General features: G+C 32.7%; 1 protein-coding gene across 1 annotated transcript; it reads right to left on the bottom strand.

The window, feature by feature from the left end:
* Positions 1–3,573: 3,573 nt before the first annotated feature.
* On the bottom strand, positions 3,574–5,791 carry RpL24-like (ribosomal protein L24-like). Its single transcript, XM_068766497.1, has 3 exons — positions 5,648–5,791; positions 5,246–5,568; positions 3,574–3,819 (listed from the first exon to the last, which is right to left on the bottom strand). The coding sequence occupies exons 1-3, from the start codon at positions 5,726–5,728 to the stop codon at positions 3,645–3,647; spliced, it is 579 nt and encodes a 192-aa protein (XP_068622598.1). The 5' UTR covers positions 5,729–5,791; the 3' UTR covers positions 3,574–3,644.
* Between the last annotated feature and the right edge of the window lie 7,027 nt (positions 5,792–12,818).

The raw sequence follows: 12,818 nt of genomic DNA, 5'->3' as shown, positions 1-12,818 counted from the left end.
TGTTTTCTACGATGCTACAGTTACTAATGTAAGACTGAGGTATTTAGACTAAAAGTTGCGACCCGTAATTGAATTAGTCAGGTGTGCTAAACATTCGGTTTATTGTAGGTGGTTGCATTATTTTACATCCACTGTATATATTTCTATTTAACTTTTTATATATGCTACATATCATTATTTCAGTAATATAACGTCTTCAGCTGGACATATACCTCCTTATATGAAATGAAATTAATTATTTTTAAACGGTTTTATTTAGTTCGACCCGTACGGAATTTATTTGGATCAAAATTAGAAATTGAAATTTAAGCACCTTCCCGTTGTCAGATTGATCTGAAATTTGGTACACACATTTAATTTAGATGACAATACAATATAATAAAATCAATAACATTATAAATCTAAGATGGCCGCCGATACAAAATGGCGAATTACATATTTTTCCTTTACCCCCTCAATATGGGTATCAAATGAAAGGGCTACACTAGTAAAACACGATGATTATGTCAAAATTTAAAATTCAAGATGGACGCCGTTCCAATATGGCGGACTAGGTACATATTTTTCCACAACCACCACAATATGGGGATCAAAAAACCGTTTAAGTTAAAAGTTTTTTAAATGTATTTATTATTTGACTTAACATGATTAAAAGTTTGTTACAATTTTATAAACATAAGTATCACATGTTTAGCCAGTAGCGGCATGCAAAAGTAACTATGTATTATACCTGTTTCAAAACAATAATATATAATAATGGACAGCACATAGCAGCTTTTCTTATATTAGGATGTTCTGCCAGATGGCTTCACTAATGCTGTAATATAGATTTTCAATAGGACTGGAGGGAAGTGAATACAGCCTTCTGAGACGTTAATTTTCTTTTATGACACCCGTTTCTAGTACATTCCCTTGTTTTGCGTACGCAGGAACAATCTTTCAAATAATTTATTCTCTTTCCAATTCAATTTTCTATCTCTTCGTGTCATTCTCAATGTCATTTACTCATTTCTCTATTTCCATTAACCAATCTTTCATTCATTTTCATTTTATTGCCATTACATCAACTCTTTTCCATCACCATTTGCTCTTGAACTGTTTCTTTTTTTTTTTATTATTTTGTTCATCTGTATTTTTTAACATTTCTACTTTATAATTTTTATTATCTTTAATATTATAACCTTTCGAGACACAAGTCTGTCCAACTCGTGTACGTCTTACACTGCCGAAATCAAGATGGGCTCGTGTATGACAGGGGTCACCAACCCCCAAACATTCTATATGGAAGCGTTGATTTACTTCTAACACTTATCCCAGCGCGAAGGCTTTTGAGGCTCCGCCCATGGATGACCTTGACTAGAAAGGCTAAACAGGTATAATCGACAAGTGACAGTTCATATCAAGATACCTTCGCGGGAGCTTACTCCATGGAGTCTGCTGAAGCGATTTAAAAGCTCCTGTTAAATAGTTGTATGTAGCGGTCCAAGCCGAAGCTTCCCAGAGTCAGAGTTTCCTTACCTTAAAAAAGGGTTTAGACTAAACGCGCTCAAAAGGCTTGCCTTCTCGCATGAATCTGTCAAATGCCACTTACGCAGTGGGCAACTCCGTGGTCTTCACTCTTGAACCTGACCCAGTGATGATCGGTCCTAGCTGTGTCTTTTCTACTGCCACTTTAGCTTGCTATTTATCCGCTATGCTATTTCGGTTCATATATTTTCGTTCATAACGATCTAACATAATAATAATTATATTGCTCGGTGTTTGGCACTGGTCTGTCTAACATGTCCTGAGGATGCCCCGTGGAGGGGTGAAACACGTGTGGAGTATATTAATAGAAGTAGTTGTGTTTCGCATAGTTTGCTGCACGCGTATTTATCAGCGTGCTGGCGGACGGTGCACTTTATTGCACGACTACTGCTGCATAGCGGAAGTAGCTATATCTAATATATATCCCTTTCCTAATAATAATAATTTATATGTAACTTACCCTATAATGTACAATAATCTAATTAAAAAAAAACAAGTCTTGTGAATTGGTCAAACGAAAAATGTTCACAACCCCTGTCATATACAGTTAAGAGGATTAAAGTCTTCCTTGTGCTGAAAATCAATAGCACTTTTATATCACGCAACATCATATGATGAAACTTCAGCACAGATATACATCAGTCTGATTTACATTGTAACTATCTCCATTCATCTTTAAAAAAATAGTTTATATTCTTTAATTTAAAAAAAAGTTTCTTTACAATATTTGTTATACAGATTAAAAAAAAAAATTAAATATAAAATAACTTCTTGTGCTGCCACCATCCCGTGACTTCCTGATGATGATCTTAACTAAGTTGTTAGTTCACCTAGCTGGATCAATGTTGGGCAATTTTATTATTACAAAGAGTCATACAATAAACAACTAAACTTTATTCAGAGCATTTCTTATTTGGAAAAATATAGGCTATTTTCTTTCTTCCTGATTCTTCCTAGGGCCGGAAGGTCTTGGATATAATAACAACAAGAAGTAAAAGTGTGTATATTCCATATTGTTTCTGTTGAAGTTTATGCTGTTAGCTCAGGGGCTTTTACAAGTCACGTTTTTGCATGTTACAGTGAGTTTAAATATCTTAATCTATTTTAACGAAGTTTTAAAAATTACAGTTCGTGCGACCACTTCCTAATCCCTACTCCATATTGGCATCCACTTTAATTTAATATTAAATAAGTTTATCAAGCAGGACCCATAAAATAGGAAAGATCCTGTCAGTTGTATAGTAAAAAAGTTTTTCTCTTTAAATAAACCTAGACTTCGAATTGTAATGAGAAATAAAATAAATATGGCATAACTATACTACAGTTTCTATGTTCACTGTAAATATTTTAGAAAATGAGTTGTTCTAATTTTAAGATATTTTTTTTGTTAGCACATCAAAAAAAATTGCAAACTGTGTTTCTTGTTCTTTTAAGAACCATAGACACATTACGAATTACCAAAAACAAATTTCATTTTAACTTATTAAGAGCACTTGACAAACACTTTTATAATCCATATTATTTTTATTCTTATTTGGTTATGTATATATATATTAAGCTAAGACAATACTTATTTTTAAGAAAACCGTTAAGAAATATTTACTCGACTATCAATTAATTCATTTCATTCAGATAAGTGTGATCCAAGTTAATTTGACATTTCTATTTATTATCGTTTATATATATTTATATATGTATGTTTGTATATGTCATTTTAATATTAAACCAATTGGGTTAAACTAGTGTTGAGTACAGTTACATATTGCACCTCTGTTAACAATCAAATTGCTCCCCCGTGGGGGGTGTGGGCCCCACATTGGGAAACACTGCTTTAACCAATCTCCCTGTATAATATATGTACAGTTCAGTGTATTATGTTTTGAAATATATTAACATTTAATTGACAATTTATCTATTATGAAATAGGAGACAATTATCTATTGTACCTGGAATTTAATGTTTTGACTCCTATAACTAATCATGTATGCAGAAAATTAGACTAATTAATATGTTATGAAAATACCGAGTTCCAAATGTCATAATAAAAAAACAGTTTGTAGTGTATAAATTTAATGACTTAACTTTTACATTGCTCCTAAATAAACGGTGTAACAGACTCAAAGTTCAATATCGCCACCTTCCTCAATCATCTCTCCAGTTGCCGGCACCATGACTGGAGCCTCTATGACCTTCTTTCGACCCTTAGCGTCAATAACTTCTATTGTTTCTGGTTCAACCTCCATTGCTGATTCTTCTTGCGCTTGTCTCTGTTTTAGACCAGCTGCTGGTGATCTGTAATACATTACACAAAAGTTATTTATTAGGGTACATATCTCATGCCACCCATGGCCATTGGTTTTGATGGGTTTTTAAATAGCGACTTTGAGCTGGTAAACTTGTCTTTGGTAGGCCCCCACTAGGACATGGTGAATGTCGCAGGAATCTGCTGGATACTGGCAGCATAGAAGCAGTAATTACGGTGATCTTTAGGGGAGGTGCCTTGCAGTGGACCTTATCAGCTAGCAAGATGATGATGAAAATTATTTTGGACTATCTAGTTGTACCAATTATACTTGAAGGTATGTGACAATTGTATATGTCTGTATGCAACTTTAAATAGTATATTTAGTAACTTTGAGATTATGAATAACAATATTTAAGAGTGATAAAAGGTTTTTTATGTAATGCTTATGGTCACTTAGCAGTCATAAGTAACTTCTTAGCAAGCGGTGGTTCATCATGCATGTGCTACCGTTCCATTCCATTTTGGAGTATGTCCTATAAATACAGCGCTCTGGACTAACTACTGCGTTAAGGCAGTCTTTCCAAAATGTTGGCATAATTCTTCACGTACCAGATTCCTCTCTGTACGTAATTAAACTATAAATCATTCTACCAATTCCGTTTTGGAAGACCATTTTAGAAAAATAATACAATATTTTTCCTCTTTTCTAAAAGATGTGCAAGTAGCAAATTCTCATAACATTCAGTTATACAAGAGTTTTAAAAAAATACACTTTTTTGAGGTGGCAAAATAGCACATGTCATATTTTTACTGAACTTATTAACATTTTATCATCAATGTAAATACTTGTTTGTATTTTTAGAACTACACCAATGAGATAAAACACACATTTTCTGGTTTTTACCATTTGACTGTGAAGTTATTTTGTCTCTAAAATCGCGTCAAAGTTTCATCCCTGCACACAAACTTTGTAACATGAGTCATTCTAAAATCACTTTTTACCATTTTTAAAAAACATCCATTTCACAAGTTATACACAAATATTGATTTTATTGCTAGTGATTCTGAGGAAGGTGAAAGAACAGACACAAGTAGTAATGATAGTATTATTAAAACTAATTGGAGAAAAGGATGAATTTAATTTTCATAAAAAAAATATTAATGTTTATAGCTTTTAAAATACAAACTGAATTTTCAAAATTGTTTGATATTTGTCTAATGAAAAAGTCAGAATATGTTTTACAGTTTTCATGCATTCTTGCAAGAACTGCTTAGCAGTCAAATGGTAAACTTAGTTTGGTACTTCAGTGTAGAACAAAAACATTTTATCAAAATCTAATGATCCCTTTTTGGTAAATTAATTGTACAAAATAGCTACTTAATACAAATTTGAGAGCTTGATATAAACTTTTGTCAAACATAGATCTAAAAAAGTTGGTTTCTGTCGTCTTATAAGATGAGTTAGTGACTTACCTGATCAGAGAAATATCTCTTTGCACCTCTCTGACATCTCGTTGCCACTCGACTTCGCGTCCCTTCCGTAATCTCTGCATAATGTAGTTATTTGACCGCCTCTGTCGAATTTCCTCCACCTTTTTCATGGCCTCGATCGTTTTCTCCCATAATTCCCTGCTGTACTTCACAGGTACGTGACGGCGTTTTTCGAACTCGAATGACGGGTCAATAGCCAACTCTTTACCCGCTGTCTTCCGGTACGCTTTAGTCCATTTTGTTTTACGTGGGTTCTTCTTCTTTTTGAATGCCGCATGGCATTTTGAACGACAAAATCTGAAAATCTGTAATGAAACATTGAGTATGGTGCAATTGCACGTAATATGAAAAATAATTAGATATTTAAAGAATAAAATAAATTACCTTGCAATCGTTTCTCACGAATTGTATTCCATGGCCAGGATATATCCTGGAGGAGCAAAAATAACAAGTTTCTATACGCATCTTAACACGTGCTGTTTTGGTTGTTTGACAGCAACGTCAGAAAAGAAATAAATATGGCGCGACGTAAGAAACATTACCAGCTACAACACTATTATTTTATTTTTTCAATAAATTTTATTTACAATTTTATTTATATTCTCGTTATTTATTCTATCCTAAAATAATATTTAAAAATTTATGATAATATAGAGAATTTTTTTGTAAGTTGAAATAAAATTTATTAATTTTTGTTACAATTCCATGGCTAGTGCAATTACTTATCGAAAGATGGCAGGATTTTTAAAATAAATGGCGCGAATTTCTGTTCCGTGAGTAATAGATAACCCTTTTGAAATAATACAATTTATTAAACTGAAATCTCTTATCAGAGCTAATATTAGATAATATACAACTAATTCCATTGATTAATGATAACGAGTTCATAATGATATATGGGACAAGGCTTCAATTCCTACCAGTTATTTATTGAATTCAAATACATTGTCTTGCTCTTATGTTGATTGTTTTATTTTATAATTTGGCATGTTTACGGTTTTATTTTTATTTATAAATTATCTTTCATTTTTTGAAGGTCATATAGCGAAAATAAAAGCGATGCCATGGACAAAATGACTGAAAGTTTTTTAACAAGTCCCAAAAATGACTTACTATTATTTTTTTGTTTTTTTTTTTTTTTAAGTTTTTTGCAATAGCCATGTCCCTTCACTAGCTTTAAAAAATATCGATTGAAAGAGTGCTTTTCCGATTTTGTCCTGCGAGAATAGTATAGTAAGAAATTAATTGCTTTTGCAGAAATATGCCTAAAGGAAATTAAAGTTTTACTAGAGCGTAACCGTTGTTTTAATTTAAATTTTCAGTTTACTGCTCGATTTACGGCTTTCTAAAAATACCGTTACGTTTACACTACATCTTAGCAGTAAACCGTCTAATTACCGTGTAAGTGGCCGGCACTTATTTCGAATCGTTCAAATAGACTACCGATGTTTCCCTTACACTGTTTTCAATAATCAAACAATGCTCCGTGACTTTAGTGATACATTCCTATTTATGCAAAAACTTTTATAACTTAACTTAAAGGAACTTTTTTTAACGTTTTTAATTTTTTAATGTAATGGAATTAAAAATAAAAAAAAATACTACATTTAGGTATTGTACTGTTTCGATGAAAAAATTATTAGTTTTTTTTATAATTATTGACTGTTTAATAATACGATATATGTATAGTTCACTTCGTTGTTGGTGAAGAGGTGGAGATTCTACTTAATCTTACTAATACTTACGATACTTTTAAGTCAAATTATTCAAATTCAAACGCCGAATTGAATTCGAACGCCATTAGGGATGAAGCCGCTGTCATTGCATTACAGACGAAATTGTAAATTATCGTCGTCGTTTTAGACTTTATACTATCACTGCAAGATATAGGCCTCCCCCAAAGATATCTATGGGAGAACATACTATTACCACGCTTGGTAGGCGGGTTGGTGATTGCATTCTAGTATACAAAGGATGCAGCTGCTCACCTTCTGGAAACTTGTTTCCCAACACTGGCAATCCAGTTATATCTGACTGTTTCCAAGGAATCGAATCTGCGACCTATGATCACAATTATCAGTCCTGTACCGCTGGCCATTACTGCTCCATTGTAAATTGTCTGTATAAATATGTAAATACACCACCTTATTTACTCCTGGCTGTCATTTTACTCACAAGAAAGAACAAATACGACACGGAAGGATTTTGTTGTTTCAACCCACAGACGCTTACAGTAAGGCACACGCCACCCCCAAAGATATCTAGGGGGGTTATATCATCATTACGTTTGGCAGCAGGGTTGGCAATCGGGACTTCCAGCGTCTTCCCACGAACTTGAATATTTCGTCGGTTAGTTGAAAGAAATTTGAAGTTGAAAGTAAAACTCGAGTGTAGAGAAAAAAAATAATTTATAAAAACCCTTTACTTATACAAAACGTTAAAATTACCTAAAAAATCTAAGAAATAACTTTATTTACACAACCAATCGCAATCCCTTTTTAACAACCAATTACACGAGTCTTCTATGTGAAGCGACGGAAGATGTGTGCGGCAGAGAAGGGCACATATAAAAATGAACGCTCCTAGAGTTTATGTCGCTGCACATTTACCGTCACGTGGTCGCCACTCAAGAATATTTCAGCCAATATTTCAGCCTTCAGAAAACATACACAAAACAAAAATATTATCTCTATTCAGTTTTATCAAGCAAATATGTTCTTTCGTAACAAACAATGACGATATACCAAAGACGTCGTGACCTTTAAATTTAATCAATATGGTATACATTCTGTAGAAGAAATAAGATCTGTGATGGTACAGAGATATTGTACAAAAAGACATTTGTAGAATATAACTCATCAATTTGTGGAAAGCTGTTAAATAAATCATTTTAAATTTAAGTGGCGCAAAAGTAATGTCATAATATGAACGTATCTTTATTTTTACAAATGGCGTCAAATGTCACTTTGATTTGAAATTTATGACGTAGACATACAGATAATTAATTCCTTTTGTAAAAATTAAGGCGCGTTCACATCTTAACATTACTTTAGCATTTATGAAAAATCAACATTCAATTTTTTTATCATCTAATGTTTTTACTGGTAAATACGAAACTGGCTTTATTGTTACGGTGATGGTTATGAATCATTAGAGTCGTTTGGTATATGCTAAAGAATACCTAGCGTCTCATGGTGGTATTATTGTGGGTGGTATGGCAATCTCGTGCGTGAGGAGATTCCTCATTGGTTCATTACACTGGTGACATCGTTTCGTAAATGTATTATCGACTTTGAACATGTCTATACGAATACTAACACATTTTTGTATGACGTAATATAATTTATTTGAATGTAAGAAATGTTATTGTGGTCATAACATGTAGACGATATAACAGAACTTTACGGTTTTTTTCTTTTTAAACCGAATTTAGCTCGTGTAACAGATGGCCATTGACGTGGAGTTACAGGCAGATGTTATTCTTCCAAGACTGTTCACCGCTGCTCTCGACTTAAACGGCGAGTACATCACTCATCTTCGGTTTGCTAATCACATGGTCTTAATGACTGAAACAATGGAATACGTAGGTACGATACTAGATCTTAGTAGACCCTCAAGACAAGTAGGCTTTAAAATAACGTGGACAAGAAGTCGTTTTTTTTTGTTTTTTTTTTTGGAGGCCTCTCGTACCCCTAATTTGTTAGGATCAGGGTCTTTGTTTACAAATAATTTTTTCAAATTTTTATCTTAATTCTTCACTCACTTTCATTCTTCTCAATTTCTTTTGTTCTTACCTTTTTTCCTTCACAATATCTTTCATTTTGTTCTTTCATTCCTTCTTGCTTTCATCGCCTTCCCTCCATCATCTTATTACTCTTAGGTGGCTAGGTACATTTCTTTTATCCTTTATTTTATTACTTATCCTATTTTTTTATATCACAGTTTTCTTATTTTTGGGTTTGACTTTTTTAATACAATACTACTTTGTTTTTATTCTATTTTTAGTTTAATTTTCCTATTATTAATTGACTTGTTATTTGTGTATGACAAGAAGTCATTAATGTCAAAAGTCTATGTCATGCCTACTCCAGGAGGTCGGAGGTGGTATGCACGAAATCGCAGACGACTATGTTTACTTGGGACAAACCATCCAGCTAGGTAAGCCTAACTTCGAGAAAGAGATCACTCTCCGAATATAACTCGGAAGAGCAGCGTTAGGAAAGTCAATACATCTTCTCGTCCAAAATACCTTAGTGTCTGAAGACGAAGGTATTTGACCAATGTGTGTTGCCAGTGATGACATATGGATCTGATAGGTGATCATTAACGATGGCTATTATAGGAAGGCTCACGCTCATCCAGAGAGATGAGATGATGAAATGAGAAGATACGCAGAAGAATGAAAATCATTGACTTAGCATGAAGAAGCGCTCGTCTGAAAAGGCAGTTTGTGGGGTAGACCGCTCGTGTAAGCGACAGCTGATGGGACCTGAAGGTTCTCTAGTGGAAACCATGAGTCGACAGACACGGCATTGGTAGGCCTCCTATTAACTGACAACATGGTCAAGCTCGGGCAAGTCAAGATCGATCATCGTGGATCTTTAGGGAAGCCCTATATCTTGCAGGACTCATGTATCGAAATACATGAGCCATGATATAGGCCATGATGATGGTGATGAACTGAATTTAGAGTCTTCTTCTGTTACTCTAATTCACGATGATTATGAATATGACTGAATCTAGAATTAGGCTGGTTTTTCTTGAGTATGTATTCATGAAGATTAATTTAGATCAGCTTTGCCTTTGATGAACTCCGAGAAACACGGACTCCAGACCTTCGGATTATTGGATATTAAAAAATGGTAAAAAACTACCAACTACTAACTAAGGTTGCTATATTGTACATATGTTTATTCTTTGGATATGATTATGTTAATATGATTTTCGTCGACGTTTCTAAGCAAAGACTCCCACTGTAAGGTTTATGGCTCCCCAAATCGGTTAAGGCTCCGAGGTAACGAAGTAGGTCAATAAGTCTCTGGAGGTAATGATAGAAAGTGGCACCATCGCCTCCATAATGGAAAATAAAGAACGCCGCGACAAATATTTAAAATATTGTTATATAATATTACAGAAATTAATACATAAAAATAAAACTAAATAAAAAAATTAAATCTTAAGCAGAGTAACAAAATTATTGTAAAATAAGATATAATCATAATATTTATAACATAAATTAAAAATTATGACCAAAATTGTGACACTAAAAGAATGGGGCGAAGGAGAATGTGGGTGAGTGATGTGTGTAAGGATTGTAAATGAAAAAAAGAATATGTAAAAAATGTAAAGAATGAACGAAGATATAGTAATAGATTTAAGATAGAGGAACAAGAGGCGCTCGAAAAGAGGGCCAATAAAAATAAACCTCTAGAGGCAGAATAAATTGTAAGCAAAAGAAACTGATAAAGTGCTTCTATGAAAAAAAGTTAAAAATATGAGTGAAGGAATTAAAATAAAATAATGAAATGTTTTATTTTAAATATCCAAAAAATATTTAAAATATAAATAATTTAAACAAATGAACCAATAAGTGTTACATGTAAAAATTGTAATAAATAATAAAAAGTTTTTTCGTCTTACTCGATTTTTTGTAGATGTTGACATATGCCCAAATTTATCAAAAGTCGCGTGTATTTTCTTACACGATTTTTTCGTAGACAAAGTAGACAAAGTTGGTTAGAAAAAAAAAGTATTTATATATAAATTATTAATATAATTTCCGCTCACACCGGATAACAATTTTGTATCAATTGAAGTGAAACCAAAGAATGCACTTTACGATTCACGCCATTGCATTTTAATTTCTATTTAATATTCAACGTTCGTTCGATGCAAATGCATCGGTAAGGGACGTGCGTCTTTTTTCGCATGCCCTATCACTCGCGAGCGTTAAAAAAAAAACAACTGTCAACCGTGACAAACGAGGTGACATACGTTGCACGCTATGAATAATTATTAAAATATTCTTTAACCATTGCAAATTTATTTAACAAGGGATTTTCGTTTATTGTTACTTTAAAATACGAGGTATATTCGCTTGTATAATTAAAGTGTAAAGTTTGCCACTTTTGTTTCGTTTCGAGGAAAGAATCGATTCGGAATTGTTGAATGGACAACGCATTTCGGATGTGTGAATGAGATCTGTCAACATTTTTCACGTTATGTTACCTCAAGATGTTTTACAGTTGTTTCACGGTATTCATAATTTAAATACAATCGATAAATGATTAATATGATAATATTATAATAAGCTACATTGTTAAACTGTATAAAATCACTTTGTATTGATGTCAATATATTTAAATTAAATGAATGTGCTCAATAAAATTTTATAATAATCATTTATGATATGTTTGCAAATATAACGACCTTTACTTTTGTATATCCTTCCTAAGTTATTAATTTAAAATAATTTTTTGAATCGATAAAATCCTTTTATAAATTTCGGAAGTTCTAGTTGGTTTAAATATGTGGAATTTGGTTTGTTGATACTTTTACGTTGTTGATATTATAATGTCTACAAAATATATTGTTGAATTTATCAGATTAGCGTTCCAAGTAGAAGTTTAATCGCGGATTGATTGCACTGACCTTATAATGTTAAAAATAATTAGCAATTTAAAAGTGCATGTACATTCTAACTTGAATAAAGATATTTTGAAATTTAAATTTATTTTATTTTCCTTTTTCGTAAGAGCGCCGAGACATCGTGGAGCAGTGAGCGCTTCAAGAGCTTGAAGATCTATTAATCCGATGGAATATATAATGTATTATTAACATGAGCAGAGACTCATGTGGGATCTATCTGTATTGTTACTCTAAGAAGTTCTAGATTTTAAAGTCACGTCAACACAGCTGTACATACCTAAGGAATAAATTTGTCAATGACATAAAAAAACTTTTTCTTTTAAGATCAACGAATTAATACAAACAAAAAGGTTATAGATTAGTACACAGGAAGTGTAACACTGGCTACCGTAACCTCCCTTCCATACCGAGAGGTTTTCGCCAGCTATTTGTGAAGGGTGGCGAAAAATTCCCTATTTTGAGCTTGGACAGCGTCAAGAATTTAAGAGTCCTTCAGAGCCGCCAAAACGTCAGGGACGGTCATCGAGTTTTAAGCGCCTCGGGCAAAACAAAAATTATTAATCAAATATCACGCAATATAGAGCTACATATTTTTTTAAACAAATTAAACCATAGATAATTATTGAAAACATATCGAATTTGAAGTTCGAGCGACAAATTTAAAAAGTTAGTAGTTAAATTGGTTGTCCATACGGCGTCGCTGGAATGCTCATTTCTTTTATCTACTCTATGATATTATTTTCAATCCCCTACTCCTTATCCCAAAAGAAGATTTTAATTTCTTTATGATACACATATGAGGCTTTTGAAATCATCAGAGAATCTGAAATTAAAATTAAACGAAGAAGATTGTACCGGTACATTGTTTCTAAATTTTGAACGAAGAAATAACTAAAAATAAACTATC

This window comes from Battus philenor, unplaced genomic scaffold (assembly GCF_028537555.1).
Source record: "Battus philenor isolate CCGP_79_NKW_IND1 unplaced genomic scaffold, ilBatPhil1.0.hap1 SCAF_21, whole genome shotgun sequence".
NCBI classification, from domain to species: domain Eukaryota; kingdom Metazoa; phylum Arthropoda; class Insecta; order Lepidoptera; family Papilionidae; genus Battus; species Battus philenor.
The sequence above is the reverse complement of the archived record's forward strand: the minus strand, read 5'-3'. Positions and strand labels throughout refer to the sequence as shown.